The sequence below is a fragment of the Amblyraja radiata genome, chromosome 10 (assembly GCF_010909765.2).
Source record: "Amblyraja radiata isolate CabotCenter1 chromosome 10, sAmbRad1.1.pri, whole genome shotgun sequence".
Taxonomy (NCBI): domain Eukaryota; kingdom Metazoa; phylum Chordata; class Chondrichthyes; order Rajiformes; family Rajidae; genus Amblyraja; species Amblyraja radiata.
Window position 1 is genome coordinate 14,591,372 of NC_045965.1, and position 22,086 is coordinate 14,613,457.

A 22,086-nucleotide genomic window follows, 5' to 3' on the forward strand; every position below is an offset into this window, starting at 1 on the left:
AGTCTCCTATCACTATGGCTCTACCTGATTTCACCCTTCCCTGCATTGCCTCAGATTCAGAGTCACACCCCAACAGTATCTAAAAGGATAGGTACACAAAATTGCTGGAGGAACTCAGCGGGTGCAGCAGCATCTATGGAGCGAAGGAAATAGGCGACGTTTCGGGCCGAAACCCTTCTTCAGACTGATGGGGGGTGGGGAAAGAAAGAAGGAAAAAGGGGAGGAGGAGGAGCCCGAGGGCGGGCGGATGGGAGGGTGGGAGGAGACAGCTAGAGGGTGAAGGAAGGGGAGGGGACAGCACAGGCTAACCAAATTGGGGGAATTCAATGTTGATGCCATAAGGGCGCAAGGACCCCAGACGGAATATGAGGTGCTGTTCCTCCAATTTCCGCTGTTGCTCACTCTGGCAATGGAGGAGACCCAGGACAGAGAGGTCGGATTGGGAATGGGAGGGGGAGTTGAAGTGCTGAGCCACCGGGAGGTCAGGTAGGTTAAGGCGGACTGAGCGGAGGTGTTCGGCGAAACGGTCGCCCAACCTACGCTTGGTCTCACCGATGTAAATTAGCTGACATTAGCTGACAAAAGGATAGAGCTGTTTTAGATGGGAATGGCCATTGGGGGTTTCTACACTCTGCTTACTCTTTTTCCTAGTGGTCACCATCTACTCTCAGCCTGCACCTGAGGCGTGACCACCTCTCTATAATGCTCACATATCCCACAAGTGCCTGAGGTCATCCAGCTGCAGCTCCAGTTCCCTAATGCAGTCTGACAGGGACTGCAGCTGAATGCACTTCTTGCATGTGTAGTGCTCGGGGCCACTGGAAGTATCCCTGACTTCCAAAACCCTCCAGGAGGATGTGTAGGAAGGAACTGCAGATGCTGATTTACACCGAAGATAGACACAAAATCTTCAATCACAAAATCTGCCTGTTCTGCTGAGTTACTGCAGCATTTTGTGCCTATCCTCCAGGAGGAACATTCTACTCTCTCTATCATCATCATCATCATTGGAAACATTAGTGACACAGTGGTGTTGGTTTCCAACGGGAACGGTGACGGACGCACCACACATCTCTGTCCTCCAGTTCCTGCGGACTTCCGCCGCTGGAAGTATAGGATTTTGGTGTGTGTGCTTTATCATCATTCCTTACAATGAGTATCTCGACAGTCGATCGCGGATTGGGGTCGAGAGAATTCCGGATTTTTTTCCCGTGGAGGGTTTATCCGTTTTTGCCTCCCCCAGGAGATCGCGGTTCTTGGGGTGGAGAGGGGTGATGGGTTAAAGGGGAGGGATGTCTTGTGTCGGTCTGGCTACTGTTTGTGGGTAAGGTCTGTTGGTCAGCAAAGCGAAGGCGGTGCGGCTCGCACGGACGGGGTTACTCTCGACCACTTCATGTTTCTTGTACAATGCAGTCGACAGTGATGCAAATACGAAGTGTGAGGCGTGGCCGCTAGAAGCTCATCCCCTTGACGGTCTGTTTTGGTCCTCCTGGGGGTCTCACCCCTCATCTGGCAAACCAGGTGGGGGAGACGGTTTAGTCGCTGACTATCCAACCATGGAGCATGTAGCACGGGATTACATGGTTTCCGTGGCAGGGGGAACTCCCCCCGACCTCACCAGAAAAAGATCATAAATAATAGGAGCAGAATTAAGCCATTCGGCCCATCAAGTCTACTCGCCATTCAATCATGGCTGATCTATATCTCCCTCCTAACCCCATTCTCCTGCCCTCTCCCTATAACCCTGACACCCGGACTAATCAAGAAACTAAGTACAATTGGACTAAGTATTACACTATTGGACTAAGTACAAGGGAGAAAAAAGAAATCACACATAGTAAACAATAGACCATACCCTAACCTGCTGTCACCCTCTGCTCAGCCTCTTCACCGAAGCCCCTTGAGTCAAAGTCTGAGCACTTACCATCAACAACATACTCAATGATAAGTGAACTTTTGGGTTTAGGAAATACGTTACAAATTACATGGTGTGAAAGATCTGAATCTTTTAACATAGGTGTCAGTCAATATTGTGGTGAGATCCTTAACAGAAGGTATATGATACTTAGTTAAATATATCTCTGCTATATTGTGATAAGGGGAAGTGGAACAGATTAAAATAAATATCAGCAGAATCATCATCAAAAAACATTGCAGCTCATGAGAACTAAAAATGCTCTTAGTTGTTTTGTTAGAAACTGCTAAATGTGTAAGATGGATGATGTTTAAAGCTGCCGACTGGTCAGTAAAGCTTGCAAATGACTGCAATTAGCTCAAATCATTAGGTAAATAGACAGCAGACTTCAACTATAAAAAGCCTTGCACGAGACACTACTAACCTGGCCAAACCAATTTGCTGCCATCTAACTGAAACTTGTCTAAAATTTATTCCAATCCAGTTATTTGCACATCAATATTTATATTCACATTACCAAGGCCACTGATCTACCACATACCCAGCACTAAAACTTTGAGATAAAAACAGAAAATACTGGTAATACTCAGCAGGTTAACCAGTGAAGAGCAAAACAAAGGTTAACATTTCAGGTCAACAAAACTAAAATTTAGAGAGTTCTTATAATTTACAATTCTTCAATTGGAACTTATTTATTGTGGAAGACAATCTAGATGCCACTATGAACAAATAAGCAATAGCAAAATAGACGTCAGCAAGTGAGGCTAGGACCTTTTTCTGCATATTTCTTCATGCTATCTTGCCTTCCAATGTACAAGTAAAAGTCCCAAAGAAAGGTTATGCCACGATTACTCTTTAATTTTCACAAAATATATAAAGGTCAAGGAATCTGTCTGTGAAATTATTTCCCTTTCACCTGTTGTGTTCTGTAACATGAGATTATTATTCGATCATCATCTTTTTAGCTATCAAACTCTATTCTATACTGGAGGTCCAATCAATTGTCTCAAATCTCAAATCTCAAATATTAATGCTTATAGATTTCCAATCAGCAGTAACATGCTGGCAAATGTCCAGTTTAGACTTTGCCAGTACCACTTGTATGAGTTCTTGGCCTCATTACTAGCTTGGTTCAAACATAGACAAAAGAGCTACTTTACAGGGGTGAGCAAATAATCTAGAGTACCATTAAGTACCCAGGTGAAGCAGATATGGCATTTAACGAAGCAACTAAAATCGTCAAACTAGTCCAAAAATAAAGGCTTATTGTTATTCAAGTTTAACTTGGATAGCAATTTGACGGTTCAGTGAAAAACTTCACACGTTTCTGCCCATGTTGTATGAACTTTGCATAGATGGTGTCTGCTTCCCCCTTTGGATTTAATGGACCACCTAATGTTACTGTTCTAACTAAGTAGATATATTAACATGTTTTACGTTTAATTACTGAAACAACTGGTCCGACTCCAAAACACACTATTACTCCTCAAAGTTTTACAAGATGGATCCAAGTGCATATGCCAAATATTGTTGGAAATGAAAGGAAAATGAAATATTGAAAACATTTTGTCTTTAAACTGATTTTTCTTTTACATCGCCCTCTCTCAATCAAAATTTTCTCTCAACCTGAACATAATTTCACATTGAACTGAGTATTGTCTCTCCTAGGTCTGATTCTGTGCAGCCCAGTACAGATTCTTCAGTTCAATAATTAAGGAGAGAAACAGTTGCTTGCCATGTTGACATAGGTCCCAGGTGCATTACTGCTGTATTTGGACCTTCTGGCAACAATTTGCTGTCCAATTCCCTTCTTAGGCATATGTGAGTCTAGTAAATTAACACCCTAATAGCAAAACAGCAGCTATGTTTGACTGGGTTGTACCAGCTATAAAGCACTGAATCAAGGACCAGTTTGCTCCTGAAAGTCCTCTGGCCACTCTCTCTCCTCCCCGTTCCCACCGGGAAAAGGGAACAGGTATGAAAACACAAACCTCTGGATTCAGGGACAATTTCTTCCCAGCTGTTATCAGGCAGCTGACCCATCCTACCAACAACCGGAGAGCAGTCCTGAACTCCTACCTTCCTGATTGGAGACCCTCAGACTACTTATGATCAGACCTTCCTGGCTTCATCTTGAACTAAACGCTATTCACGTTGTTCCCTTTAACATGTAGCTGTACACTTGTGGATGATTTGATTGTAATCATGTATTGTCTTTCTGCTGTCTGGTTAGCACGCAACAAAAGCTGTTCGCTGTGCCTCGGTACACGTGACAATAAACTAAACTCAGCTCAACTCAAAGTAGATGGGTATTTGGACAATCCCAGTCACAGAACACACTCAAGTTACATATGATGCTAGCTCAATAAAGAAATGTGAGAATTTTGGAGCCTTACCTTTCTTTCGATACCGCTTGATAATGTAACCAAGAAAAGGCAGGGATAATAACACAGCTGAAGCAGCACCAGCTGTGCCGATGGCCACATTAGTCACATATTGCCTTTGCTCAACACCTAAAACAAAATGACAAAAGTAAATATATATATGATAATGAAAGCTGAGATGTGGGCTGTATCGGACCCACCAGGAAAGACCCACTTATGATTGGAGTTAACTGTAACGAAAAGTAATTGGTTGCTTCCGCAGTTTAAATTATTAGAAATAAGGACTGGATAACTTAAGAAAAAAATAAGGTTAATGAAGGTTAAGGCGGATTCCAAAGCAGAAAGGGGAGGATATATTCTGTTAATTACTGGGAGTAATCTTCAGGAAGTGAAGTAGTACTCGATTGTGGGATACATTGATGCGCCGAATTAGCGATGGTCAAAAGCTTTTTATCACCAGCGTATTGCTGAGTAAATATAATCATAATAATACTCATAATCATGATTTATTAGCCGTATGCTTTACAACATACGAGGAATTTGGGTTGCCATACAGTCATACCAAAAAAGCAACAAGACACACAACTACATAAAAATTCGACATAAACATCCACCACAGCGGCTCCTCCATTCCCCACTGTGATGGAAGGCAATATAGTCTTATCTTCTTTCCTCCTTTTCTCCCCGGTCGGGGAAGTCGAACCATCCGCAGTTGAGGCGATTGAAGCTCCCGTAGCCGGCGATCGAAGCTCCCGCGTCAGGGTGATCAAAGCTCCCGCAAATTGGGGCTCCCGAAGTCGGTCTCTAACCAGGGACTGCGAGCTCCACATTGTTAAAGTCCGCAGGCTTCCGCGGTTGGATCTCCGAGTTCGATCCCTGGAAAAGGGTTCGCCAGCTCACGATGTTAAGTCCGCAGGTTCCCGTGGTTGGAGCTCCGAGGTCCCAGCAAGAGGCCGCCAGCTCCATGATGTTAGGCCGCAGAGCAGATGGAGATACGACACGGAAAAAGTCGCATCTCCGTCGAGGAATGAGATAAAAACCATCCCCCACATAATACATAACTAAACTAAAACAAACATACATTTTACAACAAACTAAAAACACAAAGGAAAAAGACGAGACAGACAGTTGGCGAGGTAGCCATCGTACAGCACCCCCAGCAATATGTCCTCGACCAGCCACATCGAAGCAATGGCAAAGAAAGCACAATAATGTCTCTACTTCCTTAGAAGGCCAAGGAAGTTCAGCCTGTTCCAAACATCTCGCATCAACTTTTGCGGATGTGCCGTAGAAAGCATTTTTTCGGGTCGCATCACAGATTGGTTTGGGAACAGCTCCACCCAAGGCCGCAAGCAATTGCAGAGAGTTGTGGATGTTGCCCAGACCATTATGCAAACCTCCCTTCTATGGACTCCATCTACACCTCACGCTGCCTCGGCAAGGCCACCAGCATAATCAAGGACCAGTCTCACCTCAGTCACTCCCATTTCTCCCCTCTCCCATCAGACAAGATGTACAGAAGTTTGACAACGCATACCTCCAGATTCAGGGACAGTTTCTTCCCAGCTGTTATCAGGCAACTGACCTGTCATCTCACAGCTAGAGTGCGGTCCTGAGCTCCCATCTACCTCATTGGAAACCTTTGAACTATCTTTAATAGGACTTTATCTTCAACTAAATAATCTACCTTTTTTCCCCCAGTATCCGTACACTGTGGATTGTTGCATTTTAATCATGCAAAAGATTTTTTGTTGACTGGACAACTTTTGACTTTCACAGCTTTTCGCTTTACCTCAGTACTTGTGACATTAATCAGCTAAAGTAAGCTAATTATTAATGATAGCCATTGATGATAATATTTCAAGGCAGTGACAATACACACTCCACTAAGCACTGTTATTTCAGGTAAAACCTACATAATAAAATAAAAAATCTTTTATTGTCTTCACACTATTCCTGAACAAACACATAATCATCTCAAGTCCCTCAGTAAGATCCAACACTTGTTGTGAAATGGGGTAGAATTGTGCAAATGCATATTTAACACAGACTACCTTCACAAGTTGGTCTGGGTGATGACCATCTTCCAGAGCTGTCACACTGCAGACTCTCCGACCCGTTCAATGAGAACCCTTCCACACAGCTATAGTTACAGACTGATGTGTAAGGGAAGCTTCCACCTGAATGGGAACAGTTCCGATATCCATTCCTAGGAAGCTGCGGATCATCACATTTCACAACTGAAACAGAAAGCGGAGAAATGAATAATAATTGCACTTTTATAAAATGTGTTTATACTGGAAATTCACAAAGCACTCATCACAGTGCAGGGACAATAGACAATAGACAATAGGTGCAGGAGTAGGCCATTCAGCCCTTTGAGACAGCACCGCCATTCGGGTGTCAATAAGAATCTGGTCCATAAGTTGGCTGCACATGGACATGGAGGGCCAATATAACCCTCCCATCCCACCCATTCCTTCAAGCATCTCCCGCTTCATTTGTGCAGAGTCTGTGGTTCCCACAATAGGCTCATCAGCCTCTTCAGAACCCAGAGAAACGGTGGAAGCAAGTTATTCTTCACCCGAAGAGAATGTCTAAGAGAAGTAATAAAGAGCACACTGCTGAAGTGGTGACTCCTATCAATTGAAAGGCAATTTCCAATTACCAAGACAGCTGTACGTTGATAAAACTTGTAATGTCTGACCGACACTGTTCATAATCTATCTTATGTGACAGGATAACAACAAAGAAACATGGTATAGTCAACATCTCAGTAAGGAGAACAGGTCCAGGGAGGGTGAGTGATCATGTGCTGATCTAGCACCGCACCAATCCAGACTGAGGGCAGTTAGTGTGAGCTATTTACACTGGTTTACACAGAAAAGCAACCTGTTCTCTTTCTCTTGGAGAAATGTATGCCCTGGCTACGATTACTTTAAGATTATTTTGATAATCTGGCTACTTTCTAAACATGGAGCCGCAAGCTGTCTCCAAATTCTTCCTGATATTTTGAAAAATTAACTGAAAGTTGTGCCATTGGGCTGTGACAGACATAACAGAGAATCTCACACAATTAGTCAGAGGAGTCAGGAACATTCAAGAAAATATAACTAGTTGCTCCTACACCATACGTTATTAGAAATATGGCCCTGGTTACATTCAGGACAACGTTAGGTTAATTGTGCTGTGGTTCAAAAACACAAAGAAAAGAATATATTCCCTGCCAATTATTAATAATATATAATGGTATAATATTTAAAAGGACTGCATCACACATTCTTGCTCATCATAAAATGATGAAAATGAATTTAAGACTTTTGTATTTTCACACTCTACCTAGAAACACATACTCAAATTAGTACTTTTCTGTACCCCAGTAAGTCTCAACACTTGTTGTGGAATGGGGCAGATTTGTGCAAATGCATATTAAACACAGACTACCTTCACAAGTTGGTCTGGGTGATGACCATCTTCCAGAGCTGTCACACTGCAGACTGTCCAACCCGTTCAATGAGAACCCTTCCACACAGCTATAGTTACAGACTGATGTGTAAGTGAAACCTCCACCTGAAGGGGAACAGTTCCGATATCCATTCCTAGGAAGCTGCGGATCATCACATTTCACAACTGGAACAGAAAACGGAGAAATGAATAATAATTGCACTTTTATAAAATGTGTTTATACTGGAAATTCTCAAACCCATCACAGTGCAGGGACAAACAATGCTTTGCATGAAATTATATTTCATATACACATGCAAAATATTTAATCGAAGACGGAATTTTCTTAATCTTTGTTCATAAGAGGCACATTGTAAGTTTGGCATCCCACTGCTGCCAGGTCCAATGGTTTGTAAATGGTTCTGTAATCTGGGAACATTTAAAACGGTCAAACTAGATTTAACCGATCTTAAGGAGTGGAAATTAATAAATGTTCTTGAAGATATGTGTAATGAACAGAAAAACAGTAAGGCTGACAATCCCCTTGAATTGCAAAATAGACTAAAACATTCAGATTACGTAAATGCAGCAGGAAAACTCCTTGTCGGGAAACTGAGATCGTTTCACTCTGAGCTACACAAACACAAATTCTAATCTCCCGCACCGCAAAGAGGAAGAGATGTCAGCGGTGATCATGATCATCTTCAAGGAAGGAGAGAAATCCAATTGTGGTTACTACAGGAAGGTCTCTCTGCTTGCCTGGTCCACCACGAATGTCACCTCCCAGTGGCTGCAGAGCTGCACAATGCGTACTTCCCACACCTTAAAGCCCAATGGACACAATCTTCACCACAAGACCAATGCAGAGATAATATCAATCACCAATCATGACCTGCTTGATATCACTCAGTCAAACGAGAAGAAATGTGAAGCAGCTGACAAATGTTTGACCTCTGCAGAAAGTCATTTCCGTCTAGTGTCTGCTACATGAAGGCATACAGGCTGTGACCTTAACCAAAGGATTCATAACTGACTCGGTGACACAAATTGATGTCATCGGTGCGTCGGCAGTGCTACACATTACAGCTATAGATTCATACAGCACACAAATGGGCTTTCCACAACTTTTCTCGCTGCAATATTGTGCTTCACCTCCAACAAGTTGAGTTGAGCTAATCGATACGACAATGGAAAACTGTTCAAACTATGCAACCTTCTCTTCAGAACCAAGGTTACCCTGACCTCAGGCACTGTGTTGCAGTATAAATACAACACTTGTATCTGTACATGTTCTGAGGCCGAGCTCTAAGTTATTGCTGCTTGAAGCATATACGAGAATGAGGTCTCACACTTAGCATCTACAAAACAAAGGCCCCTTGACCCTCATCCCTACAACCAACACTGCCCCCTGTAATAATGTTTTCACAATGAGATTCTGGAAAACATGGACATCCTCCTATATCTCAAAAGTCATTTTTCAGCAAAGACTGATGATCATGGCCTCAAACCTGGAACAAAGCTCGTGGCTTATGGGGAACCAGTGATCCTTGGTCTCCTGTGTACATCTGAGAACTAGAGAATGTACAACAGGCATCACAAAGCACTGGAAAGAAACCATAAACACTAAATCCAATCAAAATCCTCAAAATCCACTGGATAAGAGATCACGCCCCCATCAATGCCCGACTTGCATTCAGTTGGCTCTGATGTGTGGATCACAGTTTTAATTGCCTAACACCATGCTCCCAAAATGGCCCTTTTATCCAAGAACTGTAATGGAAAGAATTTACTGGATCTACTGAGGCAATATTCTAAACATGTTTTTAACTTGGAATGTGTAACAATCTCCTCATATAAATTCTTGGCCTGTGATTTCACAAAATTAAATAAGAGCATCTGGGGTGGTGACATCAATCTGAAGTCCATAAGTTGGCTGCACATGGAGGGCCAATAAATGGCAAGAGGAGTGCACTGCCTCACTAACCCCTCATCCCATCCATTCCTTCAAGCATCTCATGCCTCACTTGTGACAGGGTCTATGGAGCCCACAAAAGGCTCATCAGCCTCTTCAACCAAGAGAAACTGTGGAAGCAGGTTATTCTTGACCCCAGGGATGTGTCTAAGAGAACTGCTGAAGTGGTGGTGACGCCTAACAATGGCACACATTGGTAGAGTTGCTGCCTTACAGTGCCAGAGACCCAGGTTTGATCGGGTGCTGTCTGTAGGAGTTTTGTACTTTCTCTCTGTCACCGCGTGGGTTTTCTCCATGTGCTCCGGCTTCCTTCCACATTCCAAAGTCGTACAGGTTTGTTAAAAATTGTAAATTGTCCCTAGTGTGCAGGATAGTGCTAATGTACAGGGATCGCTGGTTGGTGCAGGGTCTGCAGGCCGAATGGCCTTTATCTCTAAACTAAAAAAAAACCCTGATCTAATTGAAAGGCAATTTGCAATTCACAAAGCATAAAGAGAACAGATCCAGGGTGGTTCGGTGACCATGAACCTGATCAAGCACCACACCAGTCCAGATTGTGGGTAAACATTGGAGTTATTTTCACTTGTCCTGTTGTCAGTGGAAACAACCTGTTCTCTTTCTGTGGAGCTGTTTGTGCCCTAGCTACGATTATTTTAAGATTATTTTGACTACATTGATTTGATAATTTGAAAACGTAGCAAGCTGTACCCAGACTCTGCCGGATCTTTTGAAAAATCAACTGAAATATGTGCCATTGGGCTGTGAGGGTCAGAGGGACAGAGCACAAAGGTCTCACTTACAATTTAGTCAGCTGAGTCCATAAAACTCAAGTGGAAATAACTGGTTGCTCTTGCAGCATAAATTATTAGAAATATAACCCTGATGACACCCAGCTTAAAGTAAGGTTAATTATGGTATTTCTAAAGCAGAAAGAGGAGGGTATATTATCAGCTAATTATTAATAATAAAGAACATTTATTAATAATAAATTATAATATTTAAAGGGATTAGCATCACACACTCTCAATCAACGATATTTCATGCCATATATGAAGCACTGGCATAATAACATGGACAAATAGTGAAGTTAAATGTAAGACTTCTAAGAAATGTAAGAAAAATGAAGTTAAATGTGGCGCTCCCGTCGGAGCGGCCCAGCCCGAGGGTGGAATGGCGCTCCCGTCGGAGCGGCCCAGCTCGAGGGAGGAACGGCACTCACGTGAGGGCGATCCGGCTAGGGGCTGGAACGGTGCTCCGGTGGCTGGGACGGCGTTTTGGCGGCTATGACCTGAGTCCTGGGTTCAGCCGCGGGCCAGCGGCTGCGTCTGCTGGACTGGAGGGCGGCAGCTTCGACCACCCCGGGCCGCGGTGTTTGAGCCGGCCCGTTTGCGGGGTTCGGTGAGCCGCGGGACTGTTTGTGCCATCGCCCGGTGGGGAATCGCCTCAGCGCAGAGGGAGAAGAGGAGGGAAGAGACTGCAGCCCTAAGGTTTTTGCCTCCACCACAGTGAGGAGGTGCTTGGAGGACTCACTGTGGTGGATGTTAATTTGTGTTTATTGTTGTTTATTATTGTATTATTGTATGTATGACTGCAGGCACGAAATTTCGTTCAGACCGTAAGGTCTGAATGACAATAAAGGTAATTCTATTCTAATTCTATTCTATTCTAAGATGTTTTCGTTTTCACACTATTCCTCACATTAAATATTTAAAATCAGTACTCATCAGTAGGTCTCAGCGCTCGTTGTAGTATGGTAAGGATTTGTGCAAATGCATATTAAAGTTGTGCCATTGGGCTGTGACGGACATAACAGAGAATCTCACACAATTAGTCAGAGGAGTCAGGAACATTCAAGAAAATATAACTAGTTGCTCCTGCACCATACGTTATTAGAAATATGGCCCTGGTTACATTCAGGACAACGTTAGGTTAATTGTGCTTTGGTTCAAAAGCACAAAGAAAAGAATATATTCCCTGCCAATTATTAATAATATATAATGGTATAATATTTAAAAGGACTGCATCACACATTCTTGCTCATCATAAAATTATGAAAATGAATTTAAGACTTTTGTATTTTCACACTCTACCTAGAAACACATACTCAAATTAGTACTTTTCTGTACCCCAGTAAGTCTCAACACTTGTTGTGGAATGGGGCAGATTTGTGCAAATGCATATTAAACACAGACTACCTTCACAAGTTGGTCTGGGTGATGACCATCTTCTAGAGCTGTCACACTGCAGACTCTCCACCCCGTTCAATGTGAACCCTTCCACACAGCTATAGTTACAGACTGATGTGTAAGTGAAACCTCCACCTGAAGGGGAACAGTTCCGATATCCATTCCTAGGAAGCTGCGGATCATCACATTTCACAACTGAAACAGAAAATGGAGAAATGAATAATAATTGCACTTTTATAAAATGTGTTTATACTGGAAATTCTCAAAGCAACCATTCGCAGTGCAGAGCCTGCACCCTGGGCCCTACACACTGTCATGCAGTGTTGTCAGTGAGTCACCATTAACCCCTAGCTCTCCAATGAAAAATGGAATCACTCATCCTAAAAACAATGCTTTGCATGAAATCAGGGTTTTCACACACCGACAAAATATTTTATGATGGGGTTTCCTTAATCTTTGTTAAGAAGAAGAACATTCTAAGTTTGTCATTACACCGCTGTCAATTAGAATACTTTGTTAATGTTTCTGAGGGTCACTTAAAACAATTAAACTAGATTTAAATGATCGTAAAGATGTAGAAATTTATGAACACCATGTACATTGTTTTCTTGATTTCTAGACAAGCAGAAACGTTCAGATCAAGCAGGTATAGCTGTTTCCCTTGGCAGGAACCTTGGATTGTTTCTCTCTGAGCTATATCATCACAAAATACAGATTAATACAGTAAATCCAGGTTCGACCTGGATAAGGCCACCAACAAGGCTAAAAGATACTTTCACCCTAAATTGGAAGAATGGATGGCCGTTTGGCAGCTGTGGCAGGTCTTGCACGCAGGTAAAAAAGCATTGCCTGCAAATGGTTGTTTGGGTTTGGGTTGAAGTAAAAAGGCACTCTCTCTCCCCCCCCCTCCCTCTCCTCTCCCCCCCCCCCCCCCTCCCTCTCCTCTCCCCCCTCCCCACTCCTCCTCTCCCCCCCTCTCCTCCCCCCCCTCTCCTCTCCCCCCCTCTCCTCTCCTCCCCCCTCTCCCCCCTCTCCTCTCCTCTCCCCCCTCTCCTCTCCCCCCCTCTCCTCCCCCCCTCTCCTCTCCTCTCCCCCCTCTCCTCTCCTCTCCCCCTCTCCTCTCCCCCCCCCTCTCCTCTCCCCCCCTCTCCAGCCCCCCCCCTCCTCTCCCCCCCTCTCCTCTCCTCTCCCCCCCTCTCCTCTCCTCTCCCCCCCTCTCCTCTCCCCCCCTCTCCTCTCCCCCCCTCTCCTCTCCCCCCCTCTCTCTCTCCCCTCTTTTTCTCCCCCTCCTCCACTCCATCCCCTCCCCCACCGTCCCTACCCTAAACCCCCCTCCCCTCCACACACCCCTACCCCCTTCCCTCCACCCTCCCTCCCCCTCCCTGCTCCCCACCTCTCCCCCGCCCCTCATCTCACCCCCCTCTCAGCACTCCCTCTCTCTCCCCCTCTCTCCTCCCCCTCTCTCCTCCCCCCTCTCCTCCCTTCTCTCTCTCTCTCTCTCTCTCCCCTCCTCCCCTCCATTAGCGTGAGTGCGGGGGGGGGGGGTAGTTAGTGTGTGACGCTGCATGCCACCTCCCCCCCCACAACCGCACGTTGGGGGAACAGACCCAACGGGTCTGCACTTGGTCTAGTATTGGTTATAGTCATAGTCATATAGCATGGAAATAGGTCCATCAGCTCAACTTGACCATTCCGGGAAGCAAGGGGTGGTGGGAGGGTGAACCTGATCATTGCCTCCAGCTTTGGAGGTCAACCGGTGGACCGAGGAGCAAGTGTGAGGGCGAACAGTGGGAGGGTGAACCTGGTCATTGCCTCCAGCTTTGGAAGCGCCCCGGGACCCAAACGTGGCCGGGCGAGGAGAGGAGAGGGACGTCGGCTCATGGGAATGGCTCCAGTACAGCGAGCGCACGGGCCGAAGGGCTTTGGACTTTGAATCATGGCGCCAAGAAATGGCGCCGCCTGCATGTGTAATATATGCAAAATGAGTTTCACTGTGCACTATTGAAACACTGAAAGGGTGAAGATAAATTTAAGCTATTTTCACGCTATTCCTCAAAACAAATATTCAAAAGCAGTACTAATCAGTATCCTGGAAGATCTCAACACTCATGGAATGGGGCAGAATTATGCAAATGCATATTAAACACAGACTACCTTCACAAGTTGGTGTGGGTGATGACCATCTTCCAGAGCTGCCACACTGCACACTGTCCGACCCGTTCAATGAGAACCCTTCCACACAGCTATAGTTACAGACTGATGTGTACGTGATGCTTCCACCTGAAGGGGAACAGTTCCGATATCCATTCCTAAGAAGCTTCGGATCATCACATTTCACAACTGGAACAGAAAATGCAGAATTGAATAATAATTGCACTTTTATAGAATGTATTCTGTTGTAAATCCCCAAAGCACACATCACAGTAAAATGGCATTCATTGGGTAGGCAAACCTACAACATATGGTGTTTGGACATCTCATAAACATGAGGGTAATTGGAGGACACTACACCTCTTTGCCAGGGCATTTTAACATCTGCTCCAAAATGGGCAGATGCAAGGAAAACCATAACACCTCATGCATCTTTGGAGATTGTACCCAATCTTCATGACTGCACTGGTGAATCACTATGGTCCACACATGCAGTCATGTGGTGGCATCAGAGTCATGATCAACCTAAAGTTATCCAATGAAAAATTGATTTAGTTTAGTTTAGTATGATTGCCACGTGTACCAAGGTACAGCAAAAAGCTTTTGTTGTGTACTATCCAGCCAGCAGAAAGACAACACATGATTACAATCATGCCTTTAACAGTGTATAGATACATGATAAGGGAATAATGGTATCACTCAACATAACAAACACTGCTTTGCATAAATCATGTTTCCCACACACGTACACGATTTTTATCGACGATTGGGTTTTCTTCATTTTTGTTAAGAGGATAATAACTGTGGATAAACTGCAAATTAGTTAGAATTCTAGGTTGCCATTAAAAATAGTAATAAACATATTTATTTCAGAATATGGATCATTGCATAATGAAATCCATTGAAAATAGAATTTATCAGTAGAATTTATCTGGAGACTTAATGGCAGGCAAATGGGTGGTGTAGTACGTTCGTCTTGTAGGATCCCGGTTGAACATGATTGCTACGATGGCATCTCCTGCTCTTATATAAAGTGCCAGTTTTCAGCAAAACTGAACACTGTCTTTGCCAAGTCTACGCTTGGTCTTGCCGATGTACCAGAGGCCACATCGGGAGTACTGAATGCAGTAAAATGATGTTAGAGGAGATGAATGTCAACCTCTGGAAAGACTGCAGGGTCCCTGGAAGGATATGAGGGAGGAGATATAGGGACAGCTGTGGCTGCTGGGGCAAGACTCTGGGGAAGGGGTGGTTTGGGTGTGAAGTGATGAGTGAACCAACGAGTTGTGGAGTGAGTGGTCTCTGCGGAAAGAGAAAAGGGGGTGAAGACGGGAAGATGTGACTGGTGGCAGAATCACATTGAAGGTGGCGGAAATGGCAGAGAATTATGTGTTGGTTGAGGAGGCTGGTGGGGTGAAAGGGAAGGACCGGGGAACTCTATCCTGTTCTGTCTGGGGTGAGAGCAGAACTACGGGACACAGAAGATTTCAAACCATCCCCTCCAGAGGTACTTTCCCCATGCAATTGCCGAAGACTACATCTGCGACATCTCCTCCATGTCTGGTATTTCTGCTCTTTCTCCCCCTCCCCCCAGAGAGAACAATGATAGATTTTCCTTGGTACTTACCTTTCACCCCAACAGCCTCCTCAGTCTCTGACATTTCCCCCACCTTCAACGTGATCCCATCTCTTGTTAGATCTTCCTATCCCCTGCTCTTTCCGCTTTTCGCAGAGACCACTCCCTGCATAACTCCTAGGTTTACTCAACTCTTTTCAAACTAAACCACCCCCTTCCCAGATACTTTCTATTGCAACCGCAGGAGATGTAACACTATACCTCCTGCCTCACACCCATCCAGGAACCTCAGCAGTCCCTCAAAGTGATACAGAGGTTCACATGCACCTCCTTTAAACTAATTTCTGCATTCAGAGCAGTTGATGTGGCCTAGTTTACATCGGCAGCATGCTGGCGTAGCGGTAGAGCTACTGCCTTACAGCACCAGAGATCCGGGTTTGATCCTGACTACGGGTGCTTGTCCATTCGGAGTTTGTACATTCTCCCCGTGACATGCGTGGGTTTTCTCCGAGATGCAAACTGGAGGAACATCACCTCATGTTCTAATTGGAGGCCTTACAACCAGGGGGTATGAATATTGAATTCTACAATTTTAGGTAATCAACCTTCCTCCCTTTTGCATGTCCCCTTTTATTCACCTTTCCTCCCTGTGCCCCACCTGCATGCATACCTATTTCTACATTTCCCTCCTCCCTCTCTCCCTGCACCTATATTCCTTCCTCTGGCTTCACGTTTCATGCCTTTTCTGTCCCTATCTAACATTTTTTGTCTTTTCACCTTGGCCCTTGTCCAATCATCTGTCAATCAAACTCCATCCCCCTCACCTGCATTCACAGGTGCATAGACAGGACAGGTTTGGAGGGTTATGGACCAAACGCGGGCAGATGGAACTAGTGTAGCTGGGACATGTTGGCCGGTGCGGGCAAGTTGGGCCAAAGGTCCTGTTTCCACACTGTATCACTCTATGACTCCAGAAACCTGTATCCACCTATCACTGGCCTGACTTTGTCCCCACCTTTCTTCCCCTATTAAAATCCAACTGAAGAAAAGTCCCAACCCAAAATGTCACCTTCAATGTTCTGCAGAGATGCTGCCTGATCCGCTGAGTTATTTTAGCACCTTGTGTCTATTTTGGTAAATCAGCATCTGCAGTTCCTCGTGTCTGACCTTTGATTTTATGTTCATGTTGATTACATATTTCCCCAATTAAAAAAATAACTGCAGACATTACCTTTCCAAAAAGATTTTTTTTTAACAGATATTAAACATTTCTGATTATTAGCAACATTTAAAATCAATTGATCTTGATTAAAATAATAGTAAAAAAAGAGAGATTATTTAGTACAAAACAAAAAATCACGTTAACGTGTGATTAAACTACATGTATTAACTATAAGTATTAGGACTGATGTGGGATTATCCTCCTGATCCCCAACTGGTTAAACAGAAACAATACCAAGCTGCTATCTCGGAACCTGGCTGATTTGTTTCATTTTGAAAAGACTGGTAAAGCAGTAACTCTGACAATGAAAGGGAAATTTAACATTGACAGGAAATAGTTGATTGATGAACCTAGACTTGACTGACTTAATGAAAACAAACTCTATCGTAACCTAACAGTCTAGTCTCTTAACAAGATAACAATAAAGAAACAAGGATACACGGCCAATCTGGAAACTAAACATGGCCTAACTAGCTAATCAGGACCTGACTGTCCAGTTGATTACACATCCATTTCAATGCTCAAAGATGATAAAGAATGGGAAGTATGAAAATAGGACCAGAGGGCACAACCTCAGAGTAAAAGGATGTACCGTTTGAACAGAGATGAGGAAGAATTTCTTTAGCCACAAAGAGCTGATCTTATGGAATTAATTGCCACAGACTGCAGTGCACTCCAAGTCATAGGGTATTTTTAGTATAGTATAGTATAGTATAGTATAGTATAGTATATCTTTATTGTCATTTTCCTGAGTACTCACATACCCAGAGGAAACAAAAAAAACATTGCTCAACCAGTGTCCATTCAGTGTGCAGTAAAAAATAAATAGAAATAAAAATACATATATTATGAACAAATTAAACACTCTACTCTCTACTAAACATCAACAGGCGTTCCGATCGGCAGCGGCACGACAGTGGCTCTGCTGCAGTGTGTCCAGGTTGGTGGTTGGTGCGCGATACTTTGGGGCCAATTTTAAGGCGGAGATTGATAGATTCTTGATTAATAAGGGTGCCAAAGAATATTGTGAGGAGGCAGGAGAATGGGGTTGAGAGGGAAAGATAAATCAGCATTGATTTAATGGGCCGAATGGCCTAATACTGCTCCTATAACATATGAACATGAATTCATATTTTCTCATGATTCAGCCCATCATGTTTGTAGTAGTTTTCAGATCAATGAACCAATCCTGTTCCCCTAGTTACTCCCTGTAAATTATTTTCCCATACACATCCTAAATTAACCCTTTATTGTCCAGATACCCACCTACATTATCAGATAAAGGATGTGCTGGTGGTCTATAGTGGACAATTATGGAGAATAGGGTAGAATAGATCAGCCATGATCGAATGGTAGAGCAGACTCGATGGGCCAAATGGCCTAATTCTGTTCCTATGTCCAATGAGCTTATGGATATGTGCATGGCTGTCAGGGAAGGAGCTGATCAGTTCAGTGAACTCAACAAAGTACCTTGGGCCCAGAGTCAGTATCTGAGGAACAATTGTACACACCAACTATTAGCAAGATCTATGAAAATAGACACAAATTGCTCAAGTTATTCAGCAGGTCAGGCAGCATCTGTGGAGAAAAAGGATGGATGTCGTTTTGGGTCGGGACCCTTCTTCAGCCTCAGACAAGATCTATTAGTTAGTTTAGAGATACAGCGCAGAAACACGCCCTTCGGCCCACCGAGTCCGCACCGCCCAATGATCCTCGCAAATTAACACAAGCCTACACACACTAGGGCCAATTTACACTTATACCAAGTATACAAACCCAAGCAAATTAATTTACAAACCTGTGTGTCTTTAGAGTGTGGGATGAAACCGAAGATCTCGGGGAAAAACCAAGTGGTCACGGGCAGAACAGTATGGACAGCACCCGTAGTTGGGATCGAACCTGGGTCTCTGGCGCTGCAAGAGCTGTAAGGCAGCAACTCTACTGCTGCACCAGCTTGCTGCCCTGCCTTGAGTTGAATAATTTTAGTGAGTTGAAAGGATGGGTGATGTATAACTTTGCAGAGATAACTGAAAGCATATTTAAAAATTGTGAAGTGCAATTTGAATAAAGATAGCAATAAACTGCTGAATAAACTCAATAGCATCTGATGAGGGATCTCTGAAGGGCATCTAAGATGAGAGATTATGGGGTCTCTGGCATCTGTAGCTGTGCTGCCAGTAAACTATATGAACTGTAGATTTCACGAGAGAATGTTCACAAGCAGGGAATTGCTTAGTTAGCTATTAAAATATATTTAAAAGTGCTGGAAAAAGAATGAATTGATACAGAAAATGAAATATCATAATTGACCGTTTTGTTTAGAAAGCCATCTAATTTTTTTTAACAGAAATTGGATTGCATTTGGGTAGCACAGTGGTGCAGCTCGTGAAGCTGCTGTCTCTTAGCTCCAATAACCCAGGTTCAATTCTGACCTCTGGTACGATACGTTGATCTTTATTTATCTCAGGAGTCTGGTCTGCCTACAGTTAAAAAAAACACAACAAGGTACATAAAACATGAAATTAAAATGAAGTGGCAAGTGCAGGATTGGGGATGTGCAAAGATTGGGGAGGTGGGAGGTGAGTCAGTCTACCCCATGACAGAAGGGGGAGGAGTTGTACAGTTTGATAGCCACAGGGAGAAAGGATCTCCTGTGGCATTCCGTGCTGCATCTTGGTGGAACCAGTCTGTTGCTGAAGGTGCTCCTCAGGTTGACCAGTGTGTCATGGCGGGGGTGAGATGTATTGTCCAAGTTGCTCCGCAGTTTGAGGAGCATCCTCCCCTCAAAGGCAACCTCCGACTCCAAATCCGCTTTCAGGACGGAGCCAGCCTTCCTGATGAGCTTGCTGATTCTGCTGGTGTCCGCGGCCTTCGCCCTTCTACCCCAGCACACGACAGCATAGAAGATGGCACTGGCCACCACTGATTGGTAGAACATCTGCAGCAATTTGCTGCAGGCGCTGAAAGAGCGGAGCCTCCTGTGTTGAGTTTGCGCTTCTGCTGTCTGCGTTGTGTTTGCATTTTCTTCCTGTGACTGCTTGGGTTTCCTTTGGCTTCTACCCACATCCCCCACGATGTGCTGATCGATATGTTAATTGGCCGATGTAAAATTATCCCTGTGCATGTGGGTGGTGCAATCAATGGAAATTTGGGAAGAATAAGCTACAGGGAAAATCAGTGGGGTGACATGCCAAATGATCTTCCGCAGTGTCCTAATGGAATATAGAAATATGGAAACTCCTAAACGAGAAGTGCAAACTTACACTTATTGGCGCTGCAGCATGGGTACATGCTCCTGGTGAAATGGTACATTTTGAGCAGGCACTGTTGTTGGTATCTCGTCAATGTGCAGACTACAATCATTGATAGCTGATACACTTGGCACCCAGATAGTCGTCAGGCTCCAGCCTCATCGATATTGTTTGCTGAACCACAGAACTGAGGTAAGCATAAGTGCTGTAGCTTTCTTTGGAGATGGCTGTACAGGAGGCAGTGGAGGGGAGGAGGCAGCGATCTGGTGAGACAGAGTAGGGCTAATAATGTGCCAGGAAGAGGTTGTAAAACAACTTCCTGAAGTGATCTGCCATGTGCTTGGAAACATTGCACAAAGAAATGCTGTGATCTGTGGTGTTAGAAGTGTGAAAATGCACACCTCCAGATTCAGGGACAGTTTCTTTTCCCAGCTGTTATCAGGCAACTGAACCATCCTACCACAACTAGAGAGCCGTCCTGAACTACTACTACCTCATTGGAGACCCTCAGGTTATCTTTGACTGGATTTACCTTGCACTAAACATTATTCCCTTATCATGTATCTGTACACTGTGAATGGCCCATGCATTGTCTTTCCTCTGACTGGTTAGCACACAACAAAAGCTTTTCACTGTACCTCGGTACACGTGACAATAAACTAAACTGAAACTAAACTAAACTAAACATATGCCAAGGTTAGTACTCTGCTACATAGACGCAGTAGTCCAAACGCTCACTTAAAAGGCTAGCTCAAATGAAAATACTGTAAATATCTGTTTATTTGTTAATTGTACTTTCTGTTTCGATCAATTCAGCCTAACTAATGATATGTGCGGGTAGAGTGTCCAGAGAGGTTTTGGAAAGATGAGGCATTGCGTCATGCAAACCAGTCTCCCCAGACTTCATCTACACTTCACACTGCCTCAGAAAAGCTGCCAATCTGGTTAAGGATCACTCATACCTCCGTCATTCTCTCTTCTCCCCTTCACACTGGGTGGAAAATACAACACCAGATTCCACAACAGCTTCTTCCCCACTGTTATCAGACACTTGAATAGTTCCCTCGTGAACTATGAGTGCATTCATGATCTCCCAATTTACCTTGTTGTGCCCATTGGATTTGTTTGAATCTGCACTTTCTCTTCATGTGAAACACTACATTTTGTATTTTGCTTTCTTTATCTTTGTGTACTACCTGCTGTACTCATGCATGCTTTGATTGTACTCATGTATGGTATAATTTGGCTGGACCGTATGTAATACAACGGTTTTCACTGTATCTTCATATGTGACCATAAGACATAGAAGCAGAATTAGGCCATTTGGCCCATCTAGTCGGCTCCGCCATTCGATCATGGCTGATCTATTTTTCCCTCTCAACTTCATTCTCCTGCACACTCCTTGTAACTTGTGACAATGAATTCCACAGATCGACTAAACTGTGAAAAGTAGTTTGTCATGGTCAATAGTGAGTTTGTGTTCAGGAAGTGATAGCCTTATTATTCTGAAACTGGAACTGTGGTCTATTGCTCAATGTATCTATGGACGTGTGTGCGCCAATCAGCCAGAAGACCTCTGCTCAAGAAAAAGGAAACAAAGTGGTACAATCAGCTTCCACCACCAGAATGATGAGGAGACTAGCAAGTTTAGGGTCACCACCACGTTGATGTCTAATCGATAGGATGATCAAGTATACATACATAACTGTAGCTCTGCCTGCTGAAGATCACAGACCTGAAACCACTAATAAAGGACAATTGGGTTGGATGCATTGTTCCTTGGAAAACAGGAGACTGGAATATGGCTCCCGGAGATCTCGTGAGAGGGCCTGGGGTTGGGGGGGGGGGGTTGTTGAGAGGGCTGGTGTGGGGGAGGGAGGCAGGGGGGAAGAAGGGTGTTAAAGGGGGGTAAGGGTTTGTAACACTGAGCCCAGTGAGATAACTTCAGAAACACTCACGACAGAGAGGTCACCACAGAGTATTTT

At 44.1% G+C, this 22,086-nt stretch overlaps 1 protein-coding gene across 1 annotated transcript in view; it reads right to left on the reverse strand.

Moving 5' to 3' along the window:
* The window catches only part of LOC116977583 (E-selectin-like), a 36,973-nt gene that overhangs the window by 3,911 nt on the left and 10,976 nt on the right, over window positions 1–22,086 (reverse strand). Inside the window, exons 5-9 of the mRNA XM_033028139.1 lie at window positions 14,056–14,241; window positions 11,911–12,096; window positions 7,744–7,929; window positions 6,354–6,539; window positions 4,312–4,428 (exon numbers count right to left, since the gene is read on the reverse strand). Of these exons, the coding sequence (XP_032884030.1) occupies window positions 4,312–4,428; window positions 6,354–6,539; window positions 7,744–7,929; window positions 11,911–12,096; window positions 14,056–14,241 (861 nt within the window). The remainder of the gene's footprint in view (window positions 1–4,311; window positions 4,429–6,353; window positions 6,540–7,743; window positions 7,930–11,910; window positions 12,097–14,055; window positions 14,242–22,086) is intronic.